The sequence below is a fragment of the Micromys minutus genome (assembly GCF_963924665.1).
Source record: "Micromys minutus genome assembly, chromosome: 6".
NCBI classification, from domain to species: domain Eukaryota; kingdom Metazoa; phylum Chordata; class Mammalia; order Rodentia; family Muridae; genus Micromys; species Micromys minutus.
The window spans coordinates 18,373,959-18,390,722 of record NC_137975.1 but is presented as its reverse complement, the minus strand read 5'-3'; the positions used below and the strand labels follow the sequence as shown (position 1 = coordinate 18,390,722).

The 16,764-nt window shown below is 40.6% G+C and overlaps 1 protein-coding gene across 1 annotated transcript in view; it reads left to right on the top strand.

Annotated features, from left to right (window-relative positions):
• NCKAP5 (NCK associated protein 5) overlaps positions 1-16,764 on the top strand; it is a gene marked incomplete at both ends in the record, with an annotated part of 755,695 nt that overhangs the window by 397,336 nt on the left and 341,595 nt on the right. Inside the window, one exon of the mRNA XM_080918408.1 lies at positions 16,379-16,466. Coding sequence (XP_080774534.1) covers positions 16,379-16,466 — 88 coding nt within the window. The remainder of the gene's footprint in view (positions 1-16,378; positions 16,467-16,764) is intronic.

The following is a 16,764-nucleotide window of genomic DNA, read 5'->3' as shown; positions in this document are numbered from 1 at the left end:
CCATGAAGAATTTCTTTGGTATTTGGCATAGACCAAATCTCTGAATTCTTAAAGTACCTTTCTGCAATAGTTACATCTTCTTTCCCACAAAATTTAGTGCTGTAATTCTATTCCCAATGTAGTCAGTTGTTTCTCTTCTCTTGAATTTCCACCAAAACTTAACAGCAGGTAACAGTGGCCACTTAAATGGTATCGTGGATATAATTGAGATCCAATATGACTATTGATTTGCACCCAAACCTCTCTTCTTCAATAGGAAAAGTGAAAAGCAAGAAACCAGGTGTGTGTGTGTATATGTGTGTGTGAGTGTGTGTGTGTGTGTGTGTGTTTGTATTCCCTTGAATGACCTGGTTGTCATTCCTCTCAGACCCTATCTGAGACAAGATCTCTTCCTAACCTAGACTGGTTGTCCATTGAGTCCAAGGATCCCTCCATTTCCACCTCCCCAGTGCAGCCATTACAGGAAGATACCACAACTTTTGGCTTTTATTTTCATGAATCCTGGTCCATATGTTAGCAATCACCTATAAACTCAGCTATTACCTCTCCAAGCCCTAGGCATATCTTGAAGCATAACAAAACAGAGAGTGTTGTCAGGAATAATGAGGGTTGTAACCTTACAATGAGGAACCAGGTATAACAGGCAAGAAACATACTTCCTATAAGGCAACAAGGACACCTGATCTCACACACCTGAATTCTTCCTCTGACTATAGGACCTGTAGAACCCTAGTGTACACTGAGTAGGGAAATCTAGTCTACATTCTGGGATTTTGTTGTTGTTGTTGTTTTATGAGGTGAATAAAATGTTAAACTTTCTCATTTTAAGAAAAGGGAAAAACAAGGTTCTGAATTGGTACATTCATTTTCTAGAATCTTCCACATAGCCTCTTGACACAATAAAAATAGCCTTTCCTGTTACCAATGGCCAACAAACATAAACATGGAGGAAAGCAATTTATCTGGCATCTTCAAAGTTTCACCAACGTAAGAATCCAGCAGTCTAAAGATCCATATCCAAATAATAGATTATGATAAAAATAGTAATTTTTTGACATTCAGCGTAGTCTTATACAAGGTGGTCCTTCAAACATTTAAAATTTAGCTGGATTTATTTGCAGTATTACTTTTTTAAAAAAGGATCTATGAAATATATTACAGGGATGGGTTTGGAAATTATATATTTACACGTATGTAAGACTGGATATGAGGACTGGTGTCATTAATTTTATCTTGGTGTATGGTGTGTCTGTCTGTGTGTGTGTGTGTGTGTGTGTGTGTGTGTGTGTGTGTGTGCGTGCCAAGGCACGTGGATGGAAAGAGAAAACCTTGGGTGTTGGTCCTTGCCTTCTACCTTATTTGAGGCAAAGTCTCTTTGAGGTTCACTGCTGTATAGACTAGATTAGCAGGTTCATGGGCTTCCATGGGTTCTCCTCACCCTGCTCCTCTTCTCAACATAGAAGCATTTGGTCACACCTTTGAGTTGCCATTCCTGGCTTTATGTGGCTTTGGTTCTCAAATGTAGGTCCTCAGGACATCACCCATTTTGGACTTATAAAATTATCTTAGTAATTAGCACATTCCCTTGAATGCTCATTTCATGTACAAAATAAAGACATCCTGTGTCGTGGGGGGAGCATAGCCACTAAGTTTGCATTCCTACTATCTAAGGAACACAGTGGCAGCTTTTGGTTGTTTTTCTTTATGATATACATTTGCCCACATGGAACTTTCTGCCTCCCTTCCTTGAAGGATGAGTGGAATTCTACAAACAAGCATGCCCCTAAATGTAGCTTTGCATTCTGCTGCGGGAGAGTGGGAACACTTGGGATTTACTTGTTAACATTCAGGAGACTCTTTTGTACTCTAGGTGGAAAATCGGTTTCACCACTGAATGCATAGCTCTCTTCTCATTCGACTGGAGCCTCTTCATACAGCAAGTTTCCAATACAGAATTTGCACAAGCCTGCCTCGGGAGAAATTTATGTGGCTTTCCACTCACATACAGAGGGCCCCAGAGTGAATAAGATTCAGTGATTCCAATCGGGCCAGCACCTTTCGATCTGTTTGGAAATGCCGCTGCATCCCTGTGAGGGAATTAGAGCACCACAGTTTCCAGGCATCACTGAGTGGAAATTCTTGCAAAATTTTATGCTGAATTAAAAATATATATCATCTAGGGAAAAAATAAAAAGCTTCACCTTAGCAGAGCAAGTTTCTACTTCCATGAGGTTTTTAATTCTCCATTCTCAGGACCCCCTGGACTATTGTGGTGGCAGATGGGCAAAGATTCAGATAGGAGCATCCAAGTCACACCCAGCCTGTGGACTGCTCCTGTTTCCACAGTGGAATGTGTTCTCGTTCGAGGGAATTTGTCTCCTCTAAGAAAATAAGTTGATGCACAGCTGAGCCCAGTTAAAAAGCAGCAAAGTTTCCCAGCCAGCATTTTGTTGTGCTTGTTCCATTGAAGTTAAGATAGTAGGCAGGGTGGGTCATCATAGGAAAGTCATCCTAGCAGAATGGTGAAATGAACCTTCATGGGGAGATGTGTCTGTTCTTAAGGTGTTCTGTTTCTCTCCCCCATGTGTCAGAGAAATGGCTGTAATATCTCTACCAGAGTCAACATGGAAAGACGTCCCTGGCTAAAGGCTAGATCAAGAGCCCTGATCACTTTATAGTTGCACTAGCTACCAACATTAATAAACTGGAAATTATGGGATGTCAGTGTGATCAAAAGAATAAGGCTTTGGATTTGTTTTACCGAGGAACAGTGGTCCCAGCAGCTCAGCCCCAAGTGTCACAGCTAAGGACCATGTCCTTTCAGTCTTAGCTGGAACATCTCTCTGGCGTGTTATGTCTACCTATGGTGTAAGTCTATGACAAGCAAGAATGCACAACCAGAGAATTAGTTAGAGGGGTGAAGTATGGCATAAATGTAGCCACACATGGGAGTACTTATTGACCAATTATTCAGGATCTATTCAGTAATGACACTTATGTAAGACGGCCAAGGAGAAAATAAACTTGTTTGAAAGTGAGTCAGAGACACAGATCTTAGGAACTTCTGTTCCCACCCGGAGACGACTTCAGGACGCAGAGCAGAGCCTGGCCCAACTGCCAGCCGGAAAGGCGGCTCGTACAGGCTGAGCAACTGGTGAGTGGGAGACCTAGGCTGCGGGGGAGCAGAGGGATCTCTGCGGAGTGCACACGGAAAGGGCACCGCCTGCCCTGACCTGCCCTGTTCTCCCCGATCCAGTGACCGGGAACAGATCTTAGGAACTTCTGTTCCCACCCGGAGATGACTTCAGGACACAGAGCAGAGCCTGGCCCAACAGCCAGCCGGAAAGGCGGCTCGAACAGGCTGAGCAACTGTGACCGGGAACAGATCTTAGGAACTTCTGTTCCCACCCGAAGACGACTTCAGGACACAGAGCAGAGCCTGGCCCACCTGCCAGCCGGAAAGGTGGCTCGGAGAGGCTGAGCATCTGTGACCAGGAACAGATCTTAGGAACGTCTGTTCCCACCCGGAGGCGACTTCAGGACACAGAGCGGAGCCTGGCCCAGCTGCCACCCGGAACCTGGGCTGCCGGGGAGTAGAGAGATCTCTGCGGAGTGCACACGGAAAGTGTACCAGGGACACAGACCAGATACAAGGGAAAGGCAAGAACATATCACTGACAACAAAATGGCAAGAGGAAAGAGAAAGAGTATATCCCAAGGAAACCAAGACAATCTAGCAACACCAGAACCCAGCTCTCCGATAGTAGCAAACATCGGAATTCCAAACACTCCAGAGAAAGAAGACACAGACCTGAAATCATGCCTCAAGACGCTGATAGAGTTACTTAAACAAGAAAGGGAGGAAAAGCAAAAAGATTCAGAAGCTTTTAAAGAAGAAACAAGAAAAACACTCAAAGAACTCAAAGAACGAGACGAAAACAGAACCAAAGAAATAAAGGAATGGAAGAGGGAAATTAAAACAGAAATTGACACAATAAAGAAAGCGCTAAAAGAGATAACCCTAGAGTCAGAACACCAAAAAAAGAAATCAGGAGTCACAGAAGCAAGCATTTCCAACAGATTACAAGAGATCGAGGAGAGAATCTCGGGGGCAGAAGACAACATTGCAAACATAGACAAAACAGCCAGAGAAGACGCAAAAAACAAAAAGCTCCTAACCCAAAATGTCCAGGAAATACAAGACACAATGAAAAGACTGAACCTAAGGATAATAGGAATAGAAGAGGGAGAAGAGTATCAACTAAGAGGCACAGAAAATATCTTCAACAAAATCATAGAAGAAAACTTCCCTACCCTCAAGAATGAGATGACCACGAGCATAAAAGAAGCCTTCAGAACTCCAAATAGGTTGGACCAGAAAAGAAATACCTCCTGACACATAATAGTAAAAACATCAAGTGCCCAAAGTAAAGAAAGAATACTAAAAGCAGTAAGGGGAAAAGGTCAGGTAACATATAAAGGCAGACCAATCAGACTCACACCCGATTTCTCAACAGAGACTATGAAAGCTAGAAGAGCCTGGACAGACATCATGCACTCCTTAAGAGAGCACAAGTGCCAACCCAAGCTGCTATACCCAGCAAAACTATCAATCACCATCGATGGAGAGACAAAGATATTTCAAGACAAATCAAAATTCACACATTATCTGACCACAAACCCAGCACTACAACAAAATATAGGTGGAAAACCCAATACAAGGAGGGAAAATACAGCCTAGTAAAAACAAGAAAACTCCTAAACAAGAAAACTAAAAGAAGAAAAAAACACAGACACAACTCAACCCAAAAAAGCAAAAATGGCAGGAAACAGAAACAATTATTCCTTGATATCTATTAACATAAATGGTCTCAACTCCCCAATAAAGAGACATAGACTATAAGACTGGATACATAAACAAAATCCAGCCTTTTGCTGCATACAGGAAACTCATCTCAGAGACAGAGACAGACACTATCTCAGAGTAAAAGGGCGGGAAAAAAAAACTTCCAAGCAAACAGCTCCAAGAAGCAAGCTGGAGTGGCTATTCTAATATCGAATAAAGTAAATTTCCAACCAAAAGTTATCAAAAAAGATAAAGAAGGACACTTTTTACTCATTACCGGGGAAATCTGTCAGGAGGAACTCTCAATCCTTAACATATATGCTCCAAATAAAAAATCACCCACATTCATAAAAGAAACTCTACTAAAGCTCAAAAAATACATTTCACCCCACACAATAATAGTGGGAGACTTTAACACCCCACTCTCACCAATGGACAGATCAGGGAAACAGAAACTGAACAAGGACACTGCAAAACTAGCAGAGATTTGAACCAACTAGAATTAATAGCTATATACAGAACATACTATCCTAAAGTAAAAGAATACACCTTCTTCTCACCACCCCATGGCACCTTCTCGAAAATTGACCACATAATTGTACACAGAACGAGCCTTCATCAATATAAGAAGATTGAAATACTCCCATGCATCCTCTCAGATCACCATGGTCTACGGCTCGTCTTTAACAACAACAAAGACAACAAAATGCCCACATACACATGGAAACTAAACAACGCTCTGTTAAAGGATAGCAGCGTCAAAGAAGAAATAAAGAAAGAAATTAAGGACTTTCTAGAATTCAACGAAAATGATAACACAACATACACAAACCTATGGGATGCAATGAAAGCAGTATTGAGAGGAAAACTCATTGCCCTAAGTGCTTCCAAGAAGAAACCGGAGAGAGCTCACATCAGCAACCTGACAGCACAGCTAAAACAAAAGGAAGCAGATATACCCAAAAAGAGTAGACGGCAAGAAATAATCAAAATTAGGGCAGAAATAGACCAAATAGAAACAAGAAAAAAACATTGAAAACATCAACAAAACAAAGAGTTGGTTCTTTGAGAAAATCAACAAGATTGATAAACCCCTAGCCAGACTAACTAAAGGGCAAAGAGAGAGTATCCAAATTAACAAAATCAGAAAGGAAAGTGGTGACATAACAACTGAAACTAAGGAAATTCAAGAAATCATCAGATCCTACTACAAAAACTAATACTCCACAAAATTGGAAAATCTGGAGGAAATGGACGAATTCCTAGACAGATACAAGGTCCCAAAGTTTAACCAGGACCAAGTAAACCATCTAAATAACCCTATAACACCTAAAGAAATAGAAGAAGTCATCAAAAGCCTCCCAACCAAAAAAAGCCCAGGTCCAGACGGGTTCAGTGCAGAATTTTATCAGACATTTATTGGGGATATAACACCAATATTCGCCAAACTATTCCAAAAGATAGAATCAGATGGAATATTACCCAACTCATTTTTTGAGGCTACAATAACGCTCGTACCTAAGACACACAAAGACCCTACAAGGAAAGAGAACTTTAGACCAATCTTACTTATGAACATTGAGGCAAAAATACTCAACAAAATCCTTGCAAACCGAATCCAAGAACATATCAAAACCATCATTCATCATGACCAAGTAGGCTTCATCCCTGGGATGCAGGGATGGTTTAACATAAGGAAATCCATCAATGTAATCTACCATATAAACAAACTTAAAGACCAAAATCACATGGTCATCTCACTAGACGCTGAGAAAGCATTCGACAAAATCCAACACCCCTTCATGTTAAAAGTCCTGGAAAGAACAGGAATCCAAGGCCCATATTTAAACATAATAAAAGCAATATACAGCAAACCAACAGCCAACATCAAACTTAATGGCGAGAAACTGGAAGCAATCCCACTAAAATCAGGAACTCGACAAGGCTGCCCACTCTCTCCCTACCTATTCAACATAGTACTGGAAGTCCTGGCTGGAGCAATTAGACAGCAAAAGAAGATCAAGGGGATACAAATCGGAAAGGAAGAGATAAAAACATCACTCTTTGCCGATGACATGATAGTGTTCTTGAGTGACCCCAAAAATTCCACCAGAGAACTCCTACAGCTGATAAACAAGTTCAGCAAAGTGGCCGGATACAAAATTAACTCAAACAAATCAGTAGCCTTCCTATACTCAAAGGACAAACATGTGGAGAAAGAAATTAGGGAAAAGGTACCCTTCACAATAGTTACAAAAACTATGAAATACCTTGGTGTGACTCTAAGGAAGTGAAGGACCTGTATGACAAGAACTTCAAACCTCTAAAGAAAGAAATTGAGGAGGATCTCAGAAAATGGAAAGATCTCCCATGCTCATGGATTGGAAAGATCAACATCTTAAAAATGGCCATCCTACCAAAAGCAGTCTACAGATTCAATGCAATCCCCATCAAAATTCCAACCCAGTTCTTCATGGAATTGGAAAGATCAATGTGCAATTTCATATGGAATAACAAAAGACCTAGAATAGCGAAATCCATCCTCAACAACAAAAATCATCTGCGGGAATCACTATCCCTGACCTCAAGCTATATTACAAGGCAATTGTGCTGAAAACTGCATGGTACTGGTACAGAAATAGGCAAGTGGGTCAATGGAATAGAATAGAAGATCCAGAAATGAGCCCTCATGTATATGGTCACCTGATTTTTGACAAAGGAGCAGCAAACATTCAATGGAAAAAGGACAGCCTATTCAACAAATGGTGCTGGTCCAACTGGCACTCAACATGCAAAAGAATGAAAATAGACCCGTTCTTATCTCCTTGTACAAAGCTCAAGTGTAAGTGGATTAAAGATCTCCACATTAAACCAGATACACTGGAACTATTAGATGAGAAAGTAGGGAAAACCTTAGAACACATAGGCACAGGAGAAAATTTCCTGAACAAAACACCAATGGCTCAAGCTCTAAGGTCAAAGATTAACAAATGGGACTTAATGAGATAGCAAAGTTTCTGTAAGGCTAAGGACATCGTCAAGAAAACAAAACGGCAACCAACAGAATGGGAAAAGATCTTTACCAACACCACATCAGATAGAGGCCTAATATCCAAGGTGTACAATTAACTCAAAAAGCTAGACACCAGAGAATCAAATAACCCTATTAAAAAATGGGGTACAGAGCTAAACAAATCATTTTCAGTTGAGGAACACCGAATGGCCGAAAAACATCTGAGGAAGTGCTCGACATCCTTAGCCATCAGGGAAATGCAAATCAAAACAACCCTAAGATTCCACCTTACACCAGTCAGATTGGCCAAGGTCCAAAACTCAGATGACAGCAGATGCTGGCGAGGCTGCGGAGAAATAGGAACACTTCTCCACTGTTGGTGGGGTTGCAAGCTACTACAACCACTTTGGAAATCTGTCTGGCGATACCTCAGAAAATTGGATATAGTACTACCTGAAGACCCAGCTATTCCACTTCTGGGCATATACCCCAGAGACACTTTAATACACAACAAAGATATATGCACCACAATGTTCATAGCGGCTCTATTTATAATAGCCAGAAGCTGGAAGGAACCCAGATGTCCTTCAGAAGACGAATGGATACAAAAATTGTGGTACATATACACAATGGAATACTACTCAGCCACCAGAAACAATGACTTAACCAAATTCTTAAGAAAATGGCTGCATCTAGAGAAGATCATCCTGAGTGAGATAACCCAGTCACAAAAGAACAGACATAATATGCAGTCACTGATAGTGGGATGCTAACCCCAGAGGCTTGCACTCCCCCAGAAACAAGACTGTATGAAGTCCAAGAAATAAAGAAAACAAAAAATATACATATATTCACAAAACAAGAAGACTTTGACTATTTCCATGTTGCGTTTTGTTTTGCATGTACTTTACGCTTATTGCAACTAGTACGTTTTCAATGCATACTGTCAAGCCCTTGAAAAAAATCAAGTACTGACTAAAAAACATATTCACATGGTTTTATGTAAAATTTATTTTAATGTCTGAAAAAACAGTACTGACAAAAATGTATAATTTTAAGCAAAAAATCTTTAAAATCTTTACATTTATCTTTGTTTTGCAAAATAAAGTCGTTTAAAAAAAAAGAAAGTGAGTCAGAACCTCTGACTTTGTGAAATCAGAGACCTGTGTGTGTGTGTGTGTGTGTGTGTGTGTGTGTGTGTACCTGCACCTATGTGCATGTACCTGAGCATGTATTAATATCTATGAAGAAACTAGAGGAAAACTTCAGGTACTGTTCCTCAGACACCATCTATCTCATTTGTTGAAACTGTCTCTCACTGGCCTGTGGCTCACATAGTAAACTAGACTGTCTAGGGAGCCCCAGGGGTATATACATCAGCCTCAGCACTGTGATCATAGAAAGTGGCTACTGTCCCCACTTGAGCAGACAGACAGAAAGTCACAATCCCATAGGTTTGGAGATGGAGCTTAGGTCCTTATGACCTCAAGGCAAGCACTTTATGACCTGAGATATCATCTCTTCCACCCTTAGGTATCCATATTTTTAGTAAGATAGGGAGAGTTCAATCATTTGGAAAACTCAAAAGAGAGGCTATCCTTAGGCAGAGAAGAACTTAAGGTGTATTTGTATGATCTGTGTGGAATTTGGTTGGAATGAGAATGCCCTTTGAGATGGAAAAAAATGTATTTCCTTGGATAGTTGGTTTTAAAAACGGGTCTTTATTTGGGCTGCAGGTTATAAGAAGAACTATATATTAAAAATAACATGATAGAAGCTATCATCACAGAAACTCGAGTCTGGAGGAACTGTTATCCACCGGAAGGTAGAATTCTTACCTAGGAAATGTGAGGTCCCGGCTTCAATACCTTGTATTAGAAAAGAAGAGGCAAAGCCCTACACTTGTGTCTGGAGACACATTTTGTGATATGAGTTTCAGTGAGTCTTCAGCCTTCAAATTACTTTCTGCTTGTAAATAAAGCCCTTAATATTTCAGAGTCAGGAAAATGAGCTGTTTCCTTGGACTTTAGGACCCCTGAGGATGGGAGTTCCATCCCTGGCACCTACATGGTGGAAGGAAAGAACCAACACCCTCACATTGTCCTCTGCTTCTACAAATGTAAGATGGCCCATGCATACACACATACTAAATAAAAAAGTGGGATAAAAACTTCAGGCTCAGTTACACATTAGAACTAATTACATCTCAGTTAGTATACATTTCTTTTTCTTACAGGTTTTCATTTGTAATACATTCCAGTGATTGGGAAAAGAAGTGATTTAGTAGCAGGTAGGGAGAATGAGGAAAGATTGTTTAAGGTCAGCAGAAAATGATAAATCTAACCTGTAAGCACATAGAGGGAAGTGAACACACTCCAGCCTCTGTGCAGTCATGGGAATAACTGGCTTCTTGTCATCCCATTTAGGAAGCAGATGTGGAGAGGACTGGGGACCTGAACCCTCCTCATGAAATAACAAAGGCAAGGAAACTGTCCCTGGTGTAAAGCATCAAGGGCCACTTCATTCACTGTGATCTCTTCTCTTCTCTTCCTCTTTTTATTTTCCCAGGCAAACAGAGGTTTGGGAAATGAGAATTTTAAAAAGGCACCATCAGGGGATAAATGACAGAATGCTCCCATCACTACAAAACGCTTCTCTGTGACCACACTCAAAAAAGGTTATTTTAAAAATATTAACTTGATTTTCTTAGCAGTGGTTTAAAGGGTACCCTAAAGCCTCTATTTCAAGATGCAGCCCTGAAAAGCTATTGCTTTTGAATAACCCTCGAGTTGTGCCAAAGTATCACTGTTCCCAGTAATATCACTAATATTCCCAGTATTACTGAGGTGTATGGATTACACAAGATGGTCTTAGCAATTTCTTTCATGGCCCTACTTTTTCTTTACCTTTAAAATTTTTTTAAGTATAGTGCCAAAACAGAATGGGAAATAGATAAAAAGGCTTTTTTTTTTTCTTGATCTAGTGACTTCTGCAAAGAATTTCTAATTACACAGGAGTAGTAACTCAGCAAGATATGCTAAGACAGTTACATTGTTAAGTTAGTAGAAGAAAAAAACCAACAAGGTTTTATATCCATTGTATGTGGTGTGTGTGTGTGTGTGTGTGTGTGGGTGGGTGTGTGTGTGTGTGTGTGTGTGTTTCCCGTATGTATTCAATTATATCTATATGTGCAGGCCAGAAAGTCAACCACAGGTTCTGTGTTTTCCATCTTTTCTTTTTTTTTTTTTTGCATTTTTATTGGATATTCTCTCCATTTACATTTCAGATGTTATCCACTTCCCCCAATCCCATTCCTCCTCCCCCTCCCATTGCCTCCATGAAGGTGCTCCCTCTCTCACCTTAGCACACTGGCATTCCCCTACACTGGGAAAATGAGCCTTTGCTGGACCAAAGGCCTCTCCTCCCATTGATGTCAGAGAATGCTATCCTCTGCTGCATATATACCTGGGACCATGTGTCTCTCCATGTGAACTCATTGGTTGGTGTTTTATTCCCGGGGAGCTGTAGTGGGTTTGGTGAGTTGATAATGTTGTTCTTCTCATGGGGTTGCAGTCCTTTCTCTAGCTCCTTCATTGGGGTCCTACAAGCATCCTCCTCTGTATCAGTATGGCTCTGGCAGAGCCTCTGAAGAGGCATCCATATCAGGTCCCTGCCAATAAGCACTACTTGGCATCAGCAATAGTGCTTGGGTTTACTGGCTGCCTATGGGGTGGATTCCCATGTAAGGCAGTCTCTGGATGATCTTTTCTCCAATCCCTGCTCCTCTCTTTGTTTCTATTTATTCCCATGAGTGTTTTGTTCTCCCCTCTAAGAAGAACTCAGGCATCCACCCTCTGTATTTCTTCTCTTTGAGCTTCATAAGTTATGTGAATTGTTTCTTGGGTATTTAAGCTTTTTGGATTAGTAGCAACTTGTGAGTACATGCCATGAGTGCTCTTTTGTAACCCAGGATGATAGCTTTAAGTTCTATCCATTTGCGTAGGAATTTCATGAAGTCATTGTTTCTAATAGCTGAGTAGTACTCTACTGTGTAAATGTACCACAATTTCTGTATCCATTCCTCTATTGAAGGACATCTGGCTTCTTTTCAGCTTCTGGCTATTATAAGTAAGGCTGCTATGAACATGGTGGAGCATGTGTTCTTGTTAGATGCTGGAGCTTCTTTTGTGTATATGCCCTGGAGTGGAAAAGCTAGGTTTTCAGGTAGTACTATGTTCAATTTTTTGAGAAACAACCAGAATAATTTCCCAAGTTGTTGTACCAGTTTACAATCCCACCAACAGTAGAGAACTGTTCCTTTTTCTCCACACCCTTGTGAGCATCTGTTGTCACCTGAGTTTTTGATTTTAGCCATTCTAACTGGTGTGAGTAGTAATCTGAGGGTTGTTTTAAATTGCATTTCCCTTATGTCTAGGAATGTTGAGCATTTCTTTAGGTGCTTCTCAGCCATTCAGTATTCCTCAGTTGAAAAGTCTTTGTTTAGCTTTGTACCTCATTTTAATAGGATTATTTGGCTCTCTAGAGTTCAACTTCTTGATTTCTTTGTATATATTGGATACTAGCCCTCTATCAGATGTAGGATTGGTAAAGATCTTTTCCCAATCTTTTGGTGGCTGATTTGTCCTATTGGCAATGTCCTTTGCCTCACAGAAACATTGCAATTTCATGAGATCCCATTTGTCAATTCTTGATCTTAGAGTATAAGCCATTGGTGTTCTGTTCAAGAAAATTTTCTCTGTGCCTATGTATTCTAATCTCTTCCCCACTTTCTTTTCCATTCGTTTCAGAATACTTGTTTTTTGAGATGAGGTTTCTCACTGAACATGAGTGAACAGTTCATCTAGGTTGGCTGTTCAGCAGATTCCAGGAACCTCCTGTGTTTGTTACCTGGATATGGGAACACAATCATGAATCATACCTGGAATTTTTAATGTGGTTTCTAGGAATTAAACTCTGATACCCATGCTTACATAATAATTACTCTCCCAACAGAGCAATCTCCCCAGCCCAGTTTCCAGCCTCAGACTCCAGGGACACATTTAAGTCATAAGGGTATAAATGAAGCGTGACACTAACCTTCTATGTGGATGTTGAAGTGTGTTCCAAGAAATGAGTTATAAGATGAGTTTGCCCTCCTGTGCAAACCAGAAGGGACACCATCACAGCAAGTCAGCTCAGTGTCACAAAGAGAACATCTTAGCAGATCACTGTCCCCTAGACTATTGTTCACTGAAAAAACTTTATGTGGGACATATTTCAAAACTTACCATAAGCCATGGACCACGCAGGTCTAAGAACAATATCTAAACGATGTGATTTATGTTAGAATTGATGAAAACCATGAAAAGAACATCTGTCCTCTACAAACAAAATAAAGTTTTAGCAGGAGGTGCTGATCGAGTCTTTCTCACAGCCCTGGGAACCTAGCAGTTTCCCTTCTCTCTTTTTAGGCCTTCTCCCTATCTTCCCTCCCTTTCTATTCATTTCTCCTTTCTTCCCTTCCCCTCCCTATTTCTCTTTCCTCTTTCTTTCTTTCTTTCTTCCTTTCTTTCTTTCTTTCTTTCTTTCTTCCTTTCCTTTCTCTTTTTTTCTTTCTTTTTTCTATTCTTTCCTTCCTTCCTTTTGGTTGCTCTCTTTCTCTCTCCCTTCCCCCCTCTTTTGTTCTTTTGTTTTTTTTCTGCAGACCTTAAGTCCTTCACTGATAAAAATGTAGTGTAGTTACTTACCCATAGACTCAGCATGGCAAAGCCATTCTCGAAGAGATGTCTTTAGTAGAAGTCTGCATTGTTCCCTATTTCCTCTAAGTCAGGTAGAAGGGGCTGCGGTGCTCAGGTCAGGTAGAGGGGCTGCTGTGCTCGGGTCAGTGAACCTTGCTTATCCCCACACTCCCACCTAACCACAGCCCCTTCAGTAAGCCATCTAACCTTTCACTAACTCAGCTTTCTCATCTTCCAAGTAGATGTAATGATATTCCTAAAGTACATTAAAATGATTAATAGATGAGAGAGTTCTTCAATGAGCTCTGTTCAATTTTAAGCTATTAATAATTTAAGACTTGAAAATATGGGGGGAGCAGCCTTCCCTTTCCCATCTGTCTTTTAATTTTGTTTCCTTTATCACTTCTTTTTTTCTGTCATACATGTGTATATGCACATGTCTGCATCATATGTGAACTGCTTTATATATCTGTATTAAATATAGGAACTACAAAAATATAAAACATAGGATTCCTATCTTTCTGAGTCTCACTCAGTTTAGTTAATATGATTATGTCTTGTTTGTGTTCATTGCAAACTACATAACTTTGTTTCTTTGCTGGTTTTTTAATGGCTGATCTTTTTTCCATCATGTATACAGACCACATTTTCCTTCCCCATCCCTTTACTATTGCACACTTAAGTGAGTCCCATAGTTTAGCTGTCATTGTTCATCAAAAAACATTGATGCTCAGGCATTCATCTTGGTAGAATTATGACCTTTGAACACTTGAGGAGGAGCCCAAAGTCAGTGTCATATATGCAGAGTTGAAACACTCATGGAATGTTCCTGACCCATTATAAGTATGTTATACTTCCGAAAATGAACTGACAGACATGAACTGTCTACTGACTAGCAAATGAATGTAAATGAATGTGGACATGAGAAGTGTGAGGCAAAGCCAAATAGCATAAGTTATGTGCTCTAGAAGGCAAGACATGCATGTGTGAAATATTTGTGCATCAAAGTGAGAGGTTTTTAAGAGACAACGTGAATGATAACGTGTATATGATTTCAGAAAGATGGGCTATGTGTGAGTGGACATCTTGAGTGGATTGTGCTGCAGATCTGGAAAGCAGATGAAGTGTCTGTTCCTAATAAAGGAGACTCACAAAATAGTACTTAGCAACAATGGAAGTTAGTGTCACAAGTGGAAGTAGGTATCATTTTGGGGACAATAGGGGTTGTCTTAGGTTCCTGTATCAGTGCTGTATCAAAACACCTGATGAATATAACATAAGGAAGGCTTTATTTTGCCTCACTGTTTGAAGATACAAATTATCATAGGAGAAATGCGGTAGATGTCAGTCAAATTCAGACTGGCTCTCACCTCAGTTATCCTGATCTATGAACCCTCTCTCACACACGTACAGAAAAATTTTCCTGTGATGGCTCTAGATCCTTCCAAGTTAATAACTGGAATTAATATCACAGAAGTCTTTGGAAGTAGGTATTTAAAGCCAAAGAAGATTAGGACACATGTTGCAGTATAAGCTATAGAAATACTAGTGAATTGCTATGAAAGATACAGGTAAAGGTCTTGATTGAGTTGGCAAAGTTTTGAAGCAATTTGAATTCAGTACCTGAAGGGTTAAATATCTGCCAGTGACCTGATGCCATGAAGTTTTCATAAGCAGATAAAAAGAGTGAGGGATACCCTTGGTGCTTCTATCCTTCAGGAAGGTAACGGACTCAAAATAGTTTTAGGAAGTCCCTAAAACTGACCAGATTCACCAGTCCCCTTTCTGCCAGCATAAGCCATAAAAATATGAGAATCCTTCTCTAGAAAAGTGAAGTCAGGCTGCAAAGAAGCACCCCGCCTCCAGACAAGCAAAGCTACAACGACTCTCAGACTAAACCAACTGCCTAGAAAATGCAGAAACCAGCCCAGCTGCTTGAAAGAGGTTTAGAGCAATTGGGGTACCTGAAGGAGACACTCTCCAACCTGCTGAGCTGCCTACAGGCTGTGCACTGTGCTCCAGGTTCCCAGATTTGAGAACTATCATCATGCTGGGGTGAGACTTGGTGATGCCGCTGTCTGTGAGTCATATATCTGTTCCTGTACATAACTCAAATAAAATTCATCAGTTCACCAAGTTGGACTTTGTTGGTATCCATAATTTGGTCTGTCATGGGTTTCCTATCTGGGGTGAGTAAATGTGTGTCTGGCATCTCCCCGGGAACAGTTTTGTCATACAAGATCTGTTAAATTGGCAAACTAATCACAGGAAGAAAGATGTGAGATATGGTAGTGAATGTAGAAGGAGAAGTTATAAGTGAAGAGAGAGGCTAGGGGATGTGTACGTGTGAGTACAGATGCCCAGACCAAGAACAGAATGAGTGTAAAGACTTCATACCCCCATGTCTTCCCACTGTCTCTTTCTCCTTCACTCTCTGCCTATGTTCTTTCCTTCCCTCTCCATTCCTTTGGTTCCTTCTTCTCCACCCATTTTCTTCCTTTCTTCCTTCTCTTCCGCCCCTCTCTCCATCCCTTCATTCCTCTCTGTTCCTCTCCCTGTTGTCTATTTGTCTGTCTGTCTCTTTCACAATTTAACTCAAAGCTTTGCATATCTTAAGCAAATATTCTACCCCCAGGCTCTCTTCCCCATTCCTCAAACCCTTAGCTTAGGAAATATAGGAGAGGGGAGAGACATTGCTCAGCTAAGCTTGGGATGTACACCCCTAGAAGATGACTGACGGGAAACCATTTTGAAGAATGTCTTCATACTTTTGTTTCATAGAATGGAAGAAACTGTGCGAAGTCTGTTGCAGAGCCAAGGATCTCCAGACCAGAGAAAGGAAGAAGCTGCTGAGATCACAGTCTACCAGGTACACCATGTTTCTGACTCTTGGCTAGGTACCAATGTGCTTGGTTTGGTTTTCTTTCTGGGAGCCATCAAGTCACTTTTATTTTGAGAATCTTAAGCATGTTTATTTATCCCAGTGTTCCCTAACGTGCCACCTTCGGACAGGTTCTAGATATATCTGGATGTTTGGAAAGGCATCATATTGTCCTGTTTGGGGGAGGTGGAAGATGTCTGTGTTCTGTGCTTGAGGTGCATGAGATGGGGTTACTTGAAGAGCATTTGCACGAGCTGATGTTGGAAACCTGAACAGTAGGAAAAGC